Below are 17,648 nucleotides of genomic sequence, written 5' to 3'. Positions count from 1 at the left end.
GCCCATTAGATCCCTTTTATATCTTTCCCCTCTCACCCTAAACCTATTCCCTCTAGTTCTGGACTTGAACACCTCAGGGAAAAGACCTTGACTATTTATCCTATCCATGCCCCTCATGATTTTATAAATCTCTAAAAAGGTCACCACTCAGCATTCGAAGCTCCAGGGAAAACAGCTCCAGCCTGTTCAGCCTCCCCCAATAGTTCAAATCCTCCAATCCTGGCAACATTCCTGTAAATCCTTTCTGAACCCTTTCAAGTTTCACAACATTCTTCCCATAGGAAGGAGACTAGAATTGCACACAATATTCCAAAAGTGGCCTAACCAATGTCCTGTAGAGCTGTAACATGACCTCCCAACTCCTATAGTCAATGCTCTGACCAATAAAGGCAGGCATACCAAAAGCCTTCTTCACTATCCTATTTACCTGCCACTCTACTTTCAAGAAACTATGAATCTGTGTTCAGCAACACTCCCAGGACCTTATATTTAAGTGTATAAGTCATGCTCTGATTTGCTTTTCCAAAATGCAGCACCTCGCATTTATCTAAATTAAACTCCATCTGTCACTCCCCAGCCTCTCTTGCTCGAGGTACCATCACACCATCTGTTCCACTCGCTCATCCTTCCCACTCTGTCAACAGTATAAAAAACACATTTTTCCAGCCCCTTTCAACATCGAAGTGTCATATTAGACTTGAGCACTGACTCTGACTCTCTCATCGCAGAAGCTGCCAGGCCTGCTGAGCTTTCCTTGCAAAACCCTTTTCTTGATGGGAGAATACTACATTCAAATGATCACAAAGGTCTCCTCCAGAGTCGGGAAATATGGAGGAAGGCTAAATGAGCTGAGCTCTGATCAGTTTAAGAGACTTTCAATGATATTGCTTACTATTAGAGAGTAGTTTCTAAGAAGATTGCACATTTTCTTTAAAGTAGATTTAAAGTAATTCCTATTTTGGAAAACATGGGCTAATGAAGACTCACAAAAGTACAGTGATTACAAATAGTGATTTATTTATGCATAGACTCAGTGTCTGTAGCCTTTAGGACTCTTGCAGCATCAAAGCTAAGCTCAATCATATCCTCATCCTTTATCCCACTTGGTATTCAAGCCAAGAGTTGCTGGCGGAGACCCAGCCACAGAAACCCTGCATATTTCTCCACATCTGTAGGCCAGGTACAAAGGCTTCTTGTAATGCTGCCAGTCTTTCCTAGTTAAGATCAGCTAACTCATCATGGACTAGGAATCAAACCCTAGGTCCATCTGGATCTGCATAGCTTAATATCACATTGCACTTAGCTAAAGATCACAGACATACCAATAATAATAGTTTTCAGGTTTTATTTTCTACTTACAAAGTTATCTGCAATATGAACAGGAATCTATAAAGCTGTATTAGCAAGGCCTGACTTACATTAGTGAGCTGAGGGTAGCTGGTCCAAGATGATGTTGCTGCCAAGCAGACACTGGCCCTAATGACAATGTCCCTGGTGAGCTGAATCCTGATAGTGTAGACAAGTCAGCGCTGGTTAGTGAATAATCTGCAAACGAAATGGAGGTAGGTGGGGGGGGGGGGGGAAATCATTTTGTTACTTTTGACTTCACATGAATGTGTACCTTTAAATAGCAACTACTCCAGTGAGTACTGAAAGGCAGAAGCTTAATTTCATTTCTTGTTCCCGATGAAGAATTATCTTGCAATATGACTGTGCATTAAATAACTTCATCAATTGTTAATTAACAGAAATGATTTGAAAAGGCAGTTCTACGGCTTAGCAGATAGAAAAAAACTAGAGACAATTCAGTCAAATTTCCAGCAGTCTACTCCTGTATTTATATATTTATATATAATGAACAATTTGACTCATTAACAATTTTATTTCACTAGATTTTGGCTAAAATTGAATCTAACTTGTTACACATTATGCAGCTGAGAAAAATTGAGCTTTGTTAAAACAAAATGAAAGCAAGGTAACAACCCAATTTTATGAATATGTCTGATCTGAATGCTTTAGATGTAATAAGACTTCCACATTGAAAAGCTGCATACATGCCCGCAACAATGTTATCATAAACACATTCACCATACCGTTCCCGAGACAATCAGGAACTCAGTCACTTAAAATGAACCTCTAAAAGATGGGTCTTGAACTGAAAAGGTCAGTGTAGCCAGCATTTAGTGCAAGATGCAATCTTTGTAAAAGAAGCAGAAACTCTTGTTGGGAGCGTTGATGTTGTCAATCAACTGACACTTAAATTGCCTGCTAATTTTCATAAAACAAATGGCCAAGTGTTTAGGCCCAGGAGATGTATGGAAGGTGATGGAAGGTGAGAGGGGACTGATTTGGGGGTCCCCAATTCCAGGTCACTTGACAAGGACACAAAGATTATTGGGTTACCTTTCAGGAGCACAAGCAACAATCTTGTAGCTTTTGTTAATTTCCTGAAGCCCCATTAAGTTATGGTGGGCTCAGGATAATGGGTGTCAACTGAGTTAATGAGTCTAACTGGAATAATGCCAGCAGGAGATAGGAAGCCAAAACTCAGTCCTTCTCACAGTGATTAAGTGGGTCCGGTCACTATATTTCCAGCCACAATGGACTTCAATAAATTCAGCCCTTTGCCTGATCAGCAGTTGAATGCTAAACCCATTTCTGTTTAATCATCAGGTTGGTTTACATTATGGTAATCAACAGCCAGTACTAAAATATTATGCTAAAATCAGATATTAAACAGGTTTGTCTCACCAGCATGTACATTTGATCATTCAACCACATAGAAGTGCTGTACTATTGTTGATCAGTAATATGATTGATCTTAGTAATAGGATAGAAAATTTGCACTAGTTTCACACTTTTTAGTTTTACAGCACTTAAGCACTTAACGAGCACCCGAGCTACAAATCTTCTCACAAACTTAAGCCTATGATTTATTTTAATATTTTTTAACAACATGTCAACATCATAACTTTAGAAAAATAGCATTTACTTTCCACAGCTCCATAGTCTGTAATATGCCAATTAAAAAAATCAATGGAGAGTTATTTTTTGTAGAAATCCACCTATACACATTTTTAAAAAATTTTAAAGAGTATTTACAGAAAATTGGGGGTCAGAATTGAAAAAATGGCCATCCTTCTCCAGAAATTAGAGCATATTAATTTTCTCTTTTGCTAAGTTGGTTAATTAATGTTGGACTCTTTCTGACCTGGAGGCAGACATTTACAAGCAATGATTTGTATTTAGCTGGTGTAATTTATCATAGAATCATCATGGAATCCCTACAGTGTGGAAACAGGCCCTTCGACCCAACAGGTTCACTCTGACCTTCTGAAGAATATCCCACCCAAACCCAATCCCCATTACTCTACATTTACCCCTGACTCATGCACCTAACCCACACATCCCTGAACACTATGGGCAATTTAGCATGGCCAATTCACCCAGCCAGAACATCTTTGGGTTATATGTAGTACTGAGTACCTGAGTTCATCCATTTAGATCATCATTCCACAAGACATATCAATACTATAACTTTCCAATGATAATTTTTCAGATTTAGTTCACCTACACTATAAATCACCAGAATCAGCAGATCCCACATCAAAACCTTAACATGTTCATAGATAGATCCTCTCAGACCTAATAGCTAAATCACCAAAACATTCCATTTCTATATCTTGACTGAATACAAAATTCAAGCAGTGTCACTTACATTAATATTTACATTTGAAAAAGCTAATTTCTTTGTAGCTGTACTTCAGTGTAGACAATAATGAATAAGCATGAATATTGTTTGATTACCAGTGTTGTATGTCGAGTACAACAGACCATGTGGTGGTAGACTTGGAGTAGTAACAGACACTACTGGAGTTGCAAGAGCCTGTGTTGACTGTGAACTGCTTATCCTCTGTACGTTCTAGAAATAAAAAAAAGTTATTTAACACAAGCATATGCCACTGAAGCACTTTCACGTAACATAGGCTTTTCTATGTGCAAAGCTGTGCAACAATTATTGGAAATGCAAATATATTTGTTTCCTTCATTAAAAAAGTTGTTTTTGATCTACATTTCATTAGCCCACATTAAGTTACGGATGAAGAGGCTCATTACAGAAGCAAGAAAACAGATTTGCATACTGAAGTTGAACGCCATTAAGGATTAATAATAAATGGAAATGCTGGATTGGGGATTGGTCATAGCATAAATCACCATTACATCTCATTTTGGACAATCAAGTTAAAAACCCATATGTAAGAGGGACCTAAATGTTTTAATGTTTACTCTGCATCTCATTTATTTGACTTGTAATATAGAAGAATTAAAGGTCACACTCCAATTCTGCTCAGCCTTACAAGCTATTTTAACAGAAACCGAAATAGCCTGAGTATTTAATTCTAGAACAGAAAGCTGCGAGAGTTGGAGACCATCATACTTTCACTGGTTTTGTCAACTCTCCACCAGACCACCAGGTGGAATGGTACACAGAGTAAAGATCAAGGGAAAGGAAATCCTTCCTCATGAAGATTTCTTCAATTGCAGAGCATCTTTGAAAGCATCCCATAACAGGCTTTTGTTGAATTGATAATGCTACCACTAGGACAATATTTCTAATGGAGAACAGAAGAAAATACAAGACCATAAAGAGAGCCAGAGCTTTGTTTTTGATCTGTGCTGGTTCTTTGCAGGAGTGATACAATCATGTGGCGGCTTCCATATTAGGCCTACTTTAATCTTTCATTATGTAGATATGCTGGAGTTGGAATGGGGTGGACAAAGTCAAAAGTCATACCACACCAGGTTATAGTGCCAACGGGTTTATTTGAAATCACAAGCTTTTGGAGCGCTGCTCCTTCATCAGGTGAAGCTCTTGGGATTTCAAATAAGCCTGTTAGATTATAACCTAGTGTTGCATGACTTCTAATTTTTCATTAACTCTGCATAAACAGCCCATACTGTTTTATTGGGACAGAATACTGCAATATAACTGAGGTTACTTCCAGAGTCCTGGAAAGAATACAGAATTGCAATATTCCATTAGCAGTTATGGCCATTGTGAAACAGCAGCACTAGGACTCCAAGTAACATGCAGTCAGCTGCTTGATAAGTTCAAACGGCAATTAGAAGATCCAAAAGCTAGTCTGTGCTGAGTCGACTGGACTCTGCATGGACAACACAGTCGTATTATCATTAGCTTCAGGTTTAACCTGGTTGCTGCTGAGCAACCCATGTCACTAAGGCTCACACAGGAATAATGGTCTATGCAGGAAAAGTATAAAAATGAAAGGAGGAAGTGGGGATAGAGTACTTAAAAAGTCTTTTTAAAACAATAATGAATGGTCGAAATACCTTATTAACAGTTAAACAGCAAAGACATTATTCCTGTAAATTATGTTAAATAAAATATCAATTCTAAAACAAAAACAGAATGAGTTATCATTAAACAAATTATTCTGTTGTAGTTGTTGGCTCAGTTGTTAAATCAAGTATTTATATACTGAAAATCACAAACAGCCCAACAGCGTGAAGAAAAAAGATTATGAAATATTTCATAATAAGTTTCAAAATGCCACATCCATTTAAACTGATAATCCTTCATGAAAAGGAAGGTATAAGCTGTCAAAAACCTTAAAGCTACTGATGGTGACAGAACCTAGTACTGACTAATAAGTACAACTGTACTTAGCAGATAAACAGCGTAAAAATAATTATATTGAGGAACAAATCCAGCACTTTTAATCAAGTCCAAATGAATTTGATTTTACAATCAAAATACATTGATAGGACTTGAGCAAGACAACCGAGCAACATAATAATGGACATGCGTAAGGAAGAAGGGTGTCAATAACTCAAGCAAGCTGCACTATTAAATCTGGACAAAAGGAACTTACATTCTGACGTGTTAATGAACGCTATTTATACACAGAAATGAGCAAATAGGTGTTAATGAAGATTCTCTTACATGTTTTGAGCTCTGTTTACACTCAATAGCTAAAGAGTAATGAGGTATAGTTTCAAACTTTTGAGAGATTTAAAATTAACAGCTACTTCAAAAAACAGTGATTGAAATATTTTCTTTATGTGAGGGAACAATGCACTGACTTTCCACACAAACACTGAAATTAAAATGACTTTTCACTTCAAACACAAAGCCATGCGGTACTACAGTTGACAAGACTATATCGTACAAAAATTAATATTAGTTAAAATCTCTTCAAGACCAAGTATAATCACACATTTCTCCAAGGTGCAATCAGACTTACCATATCCAATTCATCCTCCTCTGACTGCAGAAAGCAGATATAAAATAAACATACTGTGTTATTGGAAGTGAAAATGACCCTGACACTACTCACAAAGAACTGCAGATGCTGGGAATCTGAAGCAAAAACTCAAATCAGTCACAGTGGATTCAAAGTGTGAACTCTGCTTTTCTCCTCAGAAGCTGTCAGACCTGCTGAGTTTCTCCAGCAATTTCTGTTTTTGTTTCTGATATTACTCATAATTGATCATCTAACAATACAAAGGTATTGATATCAAAATCTTAATTATTAGATTTTTTTTAAAAAATGGATCGATTGTTATACTGAAATGGAATTGCAGCACTAACATTTGGTGTTTGTTTTAGATTTTCATGGGACCCAGACACACTCCCTGGATTCCTTTACATCTTTTCCAATGTAGTCAGTTAATTTTCTCTATTCGACTCATATCCCTCAATTACAGCACCTGGGGTGTTCCATCCACAGTCTCCTCCTATTCAAACTTTATAAGCTGTCCCTCAAAGCTGTCATTTTCAAACAATAAAGTCAGCATTAACAGCACCAACCTTAACTTTCTGTTTTACCCTAAATTTGATGATAGTCATAGTATAAACTAGTCAATGTAAGTCCTGCACAAAGCAAAATACTGCAATAGTTCAACTTTAGAAAGGTGTATTGAGTAAAAGGTTAACTGAAAATGTACATGAGAACCTGTGTGTCATGCTCTCACTACAAAGCATATGCTGTTGCTTGCCTTCTGCTACCTTCAGGTTGTAGTTCTGTGTCCCATTCGGGCATTTGCTTTCAGCGAATCTGTACATGTGCTTTTGTGTTCCCTTTAACCCCACTTTGAATACGTTGCCAAGATTGCTTGCTTCCAGCTCCTGAGCATTGTCTTGACCATGTCCCAGTACCACTGTAACTAACTGCTGTTCCCAGATCCAAGATAGGATCTTGTCTTTCAGGAGATCTTGCATAACCATCTGTTCTGTTGCTGCCAATTCCTCTCGGACCTCTTCCTCTAACCTGCCCATGCAACTTCTTTCACATGCATCCACATCCAATGCTGGCTTATTTGGTCTACTATTATCCAGCTTCACCATCATGTCCCCTCAACCCTGGACTCTTCTCAATTCATCACAAGCCTTTATCTTGGGCGTTATTTTGACTACTTTTCCTAACCAAGCTCCCAAAAAATCTCAGGGTATTATGGTGCATGAAAGATACAATTGTGATGTAAGCCGATGTGCTATTAAAGAAGATCACAATTATTTTGCTGCATAACATCTTAAACATTCAATGGCATGACTTCTAAACCATTCTCATAACCTTGGAGCCAAAAGACAGAACATTTCCTTGTGAGGCATTCTGTCTATGATTTCCAAAGTAGCATAATAAAATGGAGTCACACAGCTATGGATGATGACACTGATATAATTTACACTGTTTTGTTTTCTAATGGACTCACCAGAGGTGGCATCATGCCTTTGCTTGTTGGTGGAATGACCACGCGTAGGTCTGGTTTACGATTGTTCATTGCAACATTTCCACCAGGAGGGGGCGGAGACTTTGTGGGCATGACTTTTCCTAATCCATTCCCACCTGTGGAGCACAGCAAGCCAGGCGAAGCACGAGGGTTAACAAAACCATTTCCTGAAATGGAATTTTAGAAAAAGATACATTCTTGTATTATATTTTGATGCACTTGGGAGTTTTTCTTGCTTAAATCCAAAGATGTGCAGGTTAGGTGAATTGTCATGCTAAATTGCTCAGTGTTCAGGATGTGTAGGCTAGGTGCACTTGCTTGGCCGAAGGGCCTGTTTCCACACTGTAGGGATTCTATGATAAATGTAAATTATTGTTGGTCAAGAATCACCAGGCACATGATATACCCGGCTAGGTTAGATCAACACTGACTTGGGCTCAAATATTGAATGCATCAATGAGTGCATTTAGTGACACCATTGTTCCCAGCCAAGGTGGTGGTGTTAGCACAATTGCCTGTGAATCACATTTCAGGACCACACTGCTGCAAATGATTATTAACTTTGTGCACATTGTGCGCTGTTAATTATCATCTACTCCTGCATTTTGCTGGAGAATTCACACTGCTTTTAACAGGAAACGTTGCTATGCTCTCTTCCTAAATAGATTCCTAAAAAATAGACACTGCTTTTTAAAAGAGACCAAAAATAGATCTTGCTTGCTGCAAAATCCAACATTTGCAGCAAAACTCGCCAAAAGTTCTGTTCTGCCTCCAGCCCGTTAAGTGAGAAATAACGTCACAGACACTATCAAAATATTACATCTTGACTGGAATTAAAAATCTAACCGAGAATGGAACAAGAGAAATTTTCAATTGAAGTGACAAGGATTTGGTTTCACTTGCTGGTGAGAGTGCAAGCTTACTTTTGTTTACTTTCAGGGAAAGTGTGCTAATTTCTGGCACTTGGACATCGAGGGTCTTCCCCAGGATCCCGGAAGCTGACGTTCTACTCTCTGGGAGCTCTACCTGACAGAGGCATGGCTGGTAACGCAATGAGTCCCACCCACCCAAGGTTGGGAATGATTGCTGCATCCCACAATGCTGAGTGAATGATGGGGTGTGGGGGATAGTACACCTCAATTCCTCGTCAGTCCCTGGATCAGCACTGTGCTTTTGAATGACAGACCATCCGAAAAGGAGCTTGCAACGAAACCTCTGCAAGCACTTACCCATCATACCTCCCTCACGATGAAAACCCCCAACCATTGCTGGGTTAATGCCAGCAGCAACAGGATGAGAGCCTGAAATGGGTGTTAATTGCCCAGTTTAAAAGGTCTCAATTTGTGACAGGTAGGAGGGCTGTCCATTGGACGTCCAGGCATGGCTGGAGAAGAGATGGTATCAGGGTCCCACACACCTGACTAAAATGCTCACCCCCACAAATGGCGTTAAATGTCACCTGAGGTGCTTTGACTATCACTTTACATTGGTAACTTGCTACAAGGTCTTCTGCATTTGATGGCTTAAAAAAATTGGACCGTTCCTTTAAAGTTCAGCAAATGAATTCAATAAATCAAAAACAAATCTTTTCTGACTGCATCTGGCTGCCGACTACCTGTCAGAAAATAGCTGAGCTCCCCAGAAACTGTGTCCAAGGATCAATGGGAGGTTAGACTGTGGCTTTTAAACCAAACATTATCCCCAAAATTAATTAGAAGGGGCATTCTCTAGCAGGGGAGCTTTCTCTTTTAAAATTAGCAATAACTAATTCTCTTTCTTAACTGAAGGTTTTGCCTTTTTTTTCCCCAAATAAAATGCTGTGTGGAACATTTTAGTTCATTCCTTAAAGATATACATCTATATCTGAACGTAATTTTATATCCCAGCTCTTCAGGGATGGAAAAGGTACAAATTAGAAGTTTAAGTGTTATTCTCACCTATGTCACTTTCAATGGGACAACAGTTAGATTAGAAAACTACCAACATTGATTTCGCACACATGACAGTACCAAACAACATCTTTCATTTAAAAAAAATCATTTATCACAGCAAACAAACAGTCAGTCACCAAATGAGATACTGCCAGGTCAAGAATTCCATAAACAAAATAACCCTTTGGCAAATGACGACAATTATGAGAATTCTGTGCTTCCCCCAGTGTTGGTATAAGTGAAGAAGCCTTTTTTTTAAAAAAGGGAGCTGTCAACTATATAAAGAACAGATACATTAAGATTCTATTTCAATTCCTCAGTAATCTAAATTTCCTTTCTTTACAGAAATCATTTCAGTACGGAGCGTGTTACTGTTTCTAGTTTACATTTAAAATACAATGGTTTACATTCAGCAACTCAACAATAAATGGCTACAATTGCAAAAGAATGGTAAGTGAAGTTGGGGGGGGTGGGGGGGTCAGTGAAATTAAAACAGGCAGCCTAAATCTTGCCAAAGAGATTTGAAACAAGTCTGAAATATTAATGTGGGAAAATGTAACTTTCTTCACCGGACAGGGAACATGGACAACAAGTTTATGTTGTGAATGACACTGAAGTAACAAAGAATGCAGACAGAGTTTTGTGCAATCGAAAGACAGAAAGGGCTGGAAAACTCAACTAATCTGGAGAAGTTGTGGAGAGAGACAGTGAGTTAACATTTTGAATCCAATATGACTCACAATCTTAACTCTCTTTCTCTCCCCATAGAAGCTGCCAGGTGCACTGAACTTTTCCAGCACTTACTTTGTTTTCATTTCAGATTCCTGGCATTCACAGTATTTTGCTCTAACTACAGACATTGACATTCAACAAATGTTGAACAACAAAGACCAATAGAATGTCAAAGCAATAGCAAAGTACAAGTCCAAGGAAGTCCTGGCTAACTTCAAGAACAGAGCTCTAGTCAAGCCACACCTTCAGCACCACGGTCAGACCTGGATTCAAAGAAGCACGGGAGAAAATACAAAAAGTGCCACAAAATAAATTATTTGTGTCAGAGGGCCGATTTACTCGGAAGGTCTGGAGGGAATTTTGCTTTTCAATCTGGGTAAGGGGCGTCCGATCTTACCATGGTACAAGGTTAATTTGCAATACCAATTTAAAGCGCACAGTGCAAGCAGGGATGAGGAGTACGTACTTGAACTGATAATAGATGATTTGCTATCAGCAAGTTCTTCATCTACTAAAGTATGTACAGAACAACGACTGCATGTTTAGCTCCAGTGAGCCACAGAATGACAATGCTCTAAAACCCCAAGCACCTTCGTGATTAAATCCCATCTACATATCCTATTTCTTTCTTCCTCCAATCTTTTGCTAGCTTTCAATTAGTATTCACCTCAACTGCTCCCTGTGGCTGCGAGTTACACTGTTTTCATTGAAATATTGCCTGAACTCCATATTGAATTTATTAGTTATTGCATTTATGGCCAATTTTTGCTCTTGGCCACAAGTGGAAACACCTTCTTTGCATCTACACTATTAAATCCCATCAAACTGGCCTCCATCAGGGCCTTCCTCAGTCTTCACTCTTCTAGAGAAAACAGCCCTAGCCTAGTAAACATTACGGTGTAGTTCAGGTGATCAAGTCTTAGTACAGACTTTTAGATGCACTGGTGCAGGCAATAATCCCAGAACTAAGATGCGCTGAATGTAGTTAGGAACTGTGATTACTTTGTGGTCTGGAATTCATTCAGAGTTCCCCTATTAAAATTTCACTATGTTTGTACAGCATAGTCTGAAAGAAGAGTGTGAGCTTCCTTAAAAGAAAGTTCAATTTATTTACATGAGCTACAATGAACAATCAACCATCAACATAATTGAACACTTGTTTGGTTGAAATGAACTGCACGACAAATGCAGGTTTGGTCAATTAAAAATGGCCTTCTTTTCCCCCCTAGACTATAACACTATGTAGATGTTTCATTTTTCCTTTTAGGAATCCATGTTTCAGGGTAGTAGGCACTAGTGTATTTGGATTCCTGGACTGGTTTGTTTTTTTTTAAAAAAAAACAGGTCATGAAAAGAACAATGTAACATTCTTTTCAAAAGACACTTTTTCAAAGGCATACGTCTTAAGCTAATACTTGGACTCCAACTGGAAACCACCTGACTTGGCTAACATTTTTTTTTAAACAATCATTTGGATTTCAGTTGGGCCATAGCTTATTGAGAGAGAGAGAGAAGCTATCCAGTTCAGGCTCTGCTTTTCCAAAAAACCCTTGCTGAGAGAACTGAAACCCTGATCTAGTTTCTCTCCCTGAAAAGTATCCAAAATAAAGCCCTCTGCAACAATTTCTAAGTTCAAGGTTCCAGAGACACATACCTGTGTTTGGTGACATCCACCTACATATCTCAGGACATCAACTGAAAACCATCTTGGTCATTTTTTTCTTTATTCATGTTTCCTTCAAAAGTTAAACAGTGAATAATTTCCACCTCCCACCCCACGCCAAAGTCAATCTCTGCAGAGAATGTTTCTTTTTGCTACCCAGTGCCTGTTTGCATGTGTACATGTTGGGTTATTTAGACTACTATATTTCAAACTTTGTGTTAACCAGCTCCGCATCTTTGCTAAATAACTCTTTTATGATAAGTCAATTGCCTTTTTTTATTAAAGAAACCTGGCTGATAGATCTTTTATTCAGAATCTAAAATAGAGAAGATATATAATTGGCTAAATTACTTAAATATATGTTGTGACCAGTTCAGTAGAGAGGGGCAGTGAATCTCAGTTGTAGCAACAGGGTAGTGATCTCATTATACCATACCATACCATATATCATAGTGGAAGTGATGCATTTTGCTGGGATTGTGTTGCAATAAGCTCTAATATGAAACAGCAATTAGCAGCTTAGTCTTAACATCTTACGATGACCAAAACTAATCTGTATTGCTCACTGAGGTTCAAGCAAGTGGAAACAACAGCAATAAAATTTTATTATTTTGATGCTTGCTGCATTAATGCATCTTGCTAGACCCATTTGGGACCACAATAATAAACAAACATGAATATAATACGGGCCTGCTTAATAATAAAGCTGATCTGCATCATGCAATGAAGCATGAAAATAGAAACCTTCAAAAATATGCTGATTTTGATCTACACAACTACACACTAAAAAGGACAACGTATTGGTCAATTAAAAGATTTCAGTTCCAGGAAAAGCTACCCAGTATAATGAACACAACAATGCGTTTTTAAATAGTGATATTTGTTTGTATGTGTTAGCCCTTCATAGATCGCAAGCTATCAATATCTGGAAGGCAAAAGATTAATCATTTGAATTACTGAAGTGTAAAACAGGTAACATTATTTTCACAATGGGCTGCGCTGCATAAAATCTTATGCTAGTCCAGTTCTTAAATATCAAATTGTTTCTCTTTTAAATGCAATTTAGCATTTAAATGCAATGTCTATAGCTTTGCAACTCAAATGATCAGGACTTCTAATTTAACAGTTTTAAAACCAAGAACACCCTCAAGCATAGTTGGGCTTCATCAGTCTGTGGGGAGAGTGATTGTGAATCAATGCCATGCACTTTACTGCCATCTAGTGATCAAGATAGTGATCAGATCAAATTTCAAGAAAGTCACTAGAACTTAAACTTTAGTAAATTGAATGCTTTCTCACCTTCCCTTGTGATTTGATTTTTTTTAAAATGGGGATTAGATCAACTATAATGTGAAGGCCTTTCTGATCTTGTTTATATATTTCTATAAAGTATGTTTTACATAGTAGAGGTTGGAGTATGGAGTACAAATCTCAATTATTGCTGAAATAAAAGACATTTTGTTAAAGCTATTCATCTTGCAATCATCATAACAATTTACAAGACATATCCAAGTAAAGGGAAAACAACATTTATAATGTATGAGGAGAGTGTTGATTGATGGTCAAGTAAAGATGCTGCTATAGAAATACATCTAGTCATGCACCAAATTTACATAGTCCTTTCTGCTTGGCAAATATTAACTAACAATATCTCAAGGTTGGGTATGATTTCAGATTTTCTTTTGCCCATTCTGTCAAGGAAAGTATATGTTGCCTGTTTGGACTGTCCTGAGCTTTTCTCATTTGCCTTTCCCAGAAGAGGCAGGACTAGCTCAAAGACAGAAAATAAAGTTTATCCTGTCGGTTGGGAGGAAAACTAATTGCGTCTGAGAGCACCCAAGGAGTAAATGGCAACATTAAATTCAATATTTATTTTCAACATCACTAATTAAAAAAAAAAATGAACAAGGTCAGGGTCCTCGCAAAATAATTTTGCCCAAGTCTCTGTTTTTGAACAGAGCAGTAATTTTATTTTATCATTGTAAACAACTGGTGCCCAAAAGAGATCATTGTCTTGATTAGTTTGGGTCTTTTAAGCAAACAAACAATCCATGATTTCCAACATCAGGGACAATTTTCAATTGTTTCTTCATCTTCTCGTAGAGTTGGCCCCAATCTCAAATTGAGTGACAACATTTAGGTTCTGATCCAACACAATCTAGCCTATCCCCAACCCTGCTTTGCACACTCCAACAGCATAACTGTCTACTGGATGTTAGTTTGCTCTGAGCTGGAAGGTTTGTTTTCTGATGTTTTGTCACCATACTAGGTAACACCATCAGTGAGCCTCCAGTGAAGGTTTCACCAGAGGCTCACTAATAATGTTACAGAGTATGGTGATGAAATGTCCGAAAACAAACCTTCCAGCTCAGTGAGCAAACTTACATCCAGAACCTCAACCTGAGCTACAAATCCTCTCAAAACTCAATAACTGTCTACTTCATGGTAATTCCCTCTAACCCTATAAACTCTGCCTTCCATTCACTCTAAGTGATTGTATTTCATCCTACTATGATCCACCTTCAATCGCCCACATCCCATGTGATGGAGTTTGCTTTGATTCCTGCACATAATATATGCATTGTTGTTGCTGCAACTTCAACCAATTATTGTATAACCAAACAGGATGGCATTAAAAATCAGCTCAGAGCAAACTTACATCAAGTAGACAGTTATGCTGTTGGAGTGTGCAAAGCAGGGTTGGGGATAGGCTAGATTGTGTTGGATCAGAACCTAAAGGTTGTCACTCATATTGAGATTGGGGCCAACTCTACTAGAAGATGAAGAAACAACTGAAAAATGTCCCTGATGTTGGAAATCATGGATTATCTGTTTGCTTGAAAGACCCAAACTAATCAAGACAATGACCTCTTCTGGGCACCAGTTGTTTACAACGATAAAATAAAATTACTTTTCCTTTCACAGAGCTGTTAACGACATTTTTCACCTTTAAACCAAACAATTATGAATTAATTGGCCACCAATTTTCGGAATTCACTTCTCACTATGCAAAACAGAATAGCAGCTCATCAAACAGTAGCACAGATCCCACAAACAGTCTTAATTTTAATGTTCTTCAATCTGCACACTACCTAACAAACCATACTTTCTACCCCCACCAAACTATATAGCCATGCTAACAGCCAAATCTTTACAGCATGCTACCCAACTAAAATGCTTGGACACTATCTATATATAATTCAAACAGACCTGCTGTTATTCTAGAATTTACAAAAAATGAACTATAATGCTCCTTGAACTGTTGATCAATCATTTTTATTCATGCAACTCCTTTTAGGATTAATTGTATTCTTACCTATTCACTCAGATATCAACTAATAGCAATTGGCTGAGTTTGAAGGTGTCTGTTTCACAAATCAGATATTTATTGGAGAACAAAGCCTTGGGGGATAGTGTCCTTACCTCTTGGCCAGGAGAACTGGGCTTGAGTCCCACCTGCCTGGTTGTGTATCATAAAAAATCTGAACAAATTGATTAAAATAACGACAGTGACATTCCTCAAGCTCTTGCAACACAGTGGTGGTGTCCCTGCCTCTATGCCAGAGGTCTGAGTTCAAGTCTCATCTGTGCAGGAAGTATCTTACAACATGCCTGAGCAGGTTAACTAAAACAGACACTTTCCTGAATGACAAAGCAAGGCTCAGTAGGCAAACGGAGGGACTAAAGATTGTAAAGTTCTCACTGATAGTGAGCTGCAGTTGCTGGACCAATTACCTTGTGTGAATTATTCCTTAAAAAAGGTTAAAATATAAAGATGCAATTGTACAAATAACTAATGAATAATTTCAAAAGACACATGTCTTTTTACATTAGCTTATATTTTCAGAGCTCAGGCCTGAGCTGGTGTGCCATGGAAATCTTGCATAGCGTTTACTCAGGTTAGAGAATTTTATTTTTAGACTGGTTTAATTTTGTGGCCTGGAAGGAGGACAGGGCAAACTGAACTGAAAAGAGTCCAAGATCAGCAGACAGTGGAGGCTGGGATGTAGACAAAATGGTACATGCTGAGTGAAGATTAGAGGCACAGAGGGGTAATCAGGCCACGTCCTGAACGTTGGCAAGTTTAGAGGTCAGGAAGTAGGCCAAGGATGCATGTTAAAAAGCAGTGTAAGGAAGGAAGCTAAGAAATAGGCCAGGTCTTTGCCAACAGATGACCACTATACATAAGCTTCTGTGAAGATGGCAGGGATGAAATATCAGAAATTTTCAGAAGCAGGAGAGAGGCAATTAACATTGAACAATGAGGGAAGCTTAATGTGGGTGAATGTATTGGCCAACGACATTTTGCAAGCAACTGGTTTTCAGTCAAATAGAGCAGATCTTATTGAAAGATGGCAGATCCTGAGGGGGCTTGCTAGAGAATCTAGATCCAGGGGCACAGTTTAAAAATAAATGGTTTCCTATTCAAGACCAAGATGTGGAGAAATCTCTTCTCTCAAAAGGGTCAATCAGTGAGAATCTCTTCTACAGACAGTAGGGGAGTCTGGGTCATTGAACATATTCATGCCGAGTTAGACTAGGCATTGTTTGATGACGAATCAAAGATTTTGGAGGGAGGCCTTTATTTATTTGTGTATTCATTCATTGGTACACCGAAGAAAGAGTTAATTAGTAGACACAAACTTAAACTTTGAATCTCTCATCATTTCTGCGCACATTCAAGCAAATCACTTCTGCTTCCAAGCACCGGACCTCAGGATAAGGCTGAAACAAGAGCTTAAGCTTTCAACAATAAATGTCTAATAGCAATTCTATATTTATAGAATTTAGTTGGTCTTCCTTTGGAAGCCATTTGCTGCACACCCCGTCCCGAACAGGACAACCACCTACACTGCAAAGGTTCCCGCCAAAGTTACTGTACAATGGTTGGCAGAGGGGAAGACTCCAGCAGGGTGATCTAATAAAAATAACTGTAGCTCTAAAATTTGTTTTGTTTATTATCTTTGCTTGGTGACAATATAAACTCTAAAGATTACTTCATGTTCAGCCTTTCCATGCTGACCCACTCCTCTAACCGCTCTGTGGAAGTACCTTCACCACATGGGACTGCCGCAGTTCAAGGAGGCACCGTCCCAAGGGCAACAGGGGATCTGCAATAAATGCTGGCCTGACTAGTGATACCCACATCCCATGAAAGAATAAATAAAATGCCCCCACCATACAAGAAATCCTTTCACAGCTATCAACCAATGTTACAAATATAAAACAGTTGGCAGTAAACAATTACACAATAAAGTATTGATGTGCAGATAATCTGCTGATCGGAGTTTTTTTTCTGATGCTCAATTATGGTTCAAATGAGTCAGACTAGTTTTGATTGCAATTCACTTCATAATGAACTCTCTATCCAGGCACTGGATAAACCTGAAATGGTTCTCTACAGGACCTTATAGAGGGTATTATTGTGGAACCTAGGAATAAGTGAGGACTGCAGATGCTGGAGGCCAGAGTTGAAAAATGTGATGCTGGAAAAACACAGCAGGCCAGGCAGCATCCGAGGAGCAGGGGAAATCGACGTTTCGGGCATAAGCCCTTCTTCAGGAATGAGG

At 38.4% G+C, this 17,648-nt stretch overlaps 1 protein-coding gene across 8 annotated transcripts in view; it reads right to left on the bottom strand.

The window, feature by feature from the left end:
• The window catches only part of mef2aa (myocyte enhancer factor 2aa), a 186,833-nt gene that overhangs the window by 11,730 nt on the left and 157,455 nt on the right, over positions 1 to 17,648 (bottom strand). For 5 of the 8 annotated variants that reach the window (XM_043677534.1, XM_043677528.1, XM_043677530.1 and 2 more), the window contains 4 exons: positions 7,735 to 7,919; positions 6,267 to 6,290; positions 3,808 to 3,922; positions 1,419 to 1,545 (listed from right to left, as the gene is read on the bottom strand). In XM_043677534.1, coding sequence (XP_043533469.1) covers positions 1,419 to 1,545; positions 3,808 to 3,922; positions 6,267 to 6,290; positions 7,735 to 7,919 — 451 coding nt within the window. The remainder of the gene's footprint in view (positions 1 to 1,418; positions 1,546 to 3,807; positions 3,923 to 6,266; positions 6,291 to 7,734; positions 7,920 to 17,648) is intronic. The other 3 variants (XM_043677532.1, XM_043677533.1, XM_043677531.1) reach the window with 1 other exon arrangement.

Source organism: Chiloscyllium plagiosum, chromosome 36 (genome assembly GCF_004010195.1).
Source record: "Chiloscyllium plagiosum isolate BGI_BamShark_2017 chromosome 36, ASM401019v2, whole genome shotgun sequence".
In the NCBI taxonomy this organism is placed as follows: Eukaryota; Metazoa; Chordata; class Chondrichthyes; order Orectolobiformes; family Hemiscylliidae; genus Chiloscyllium; species Chiloscyllium plagiosum.
This window is presented reverse-complemented; position numbering and strand designations above follow the sequence as displayed.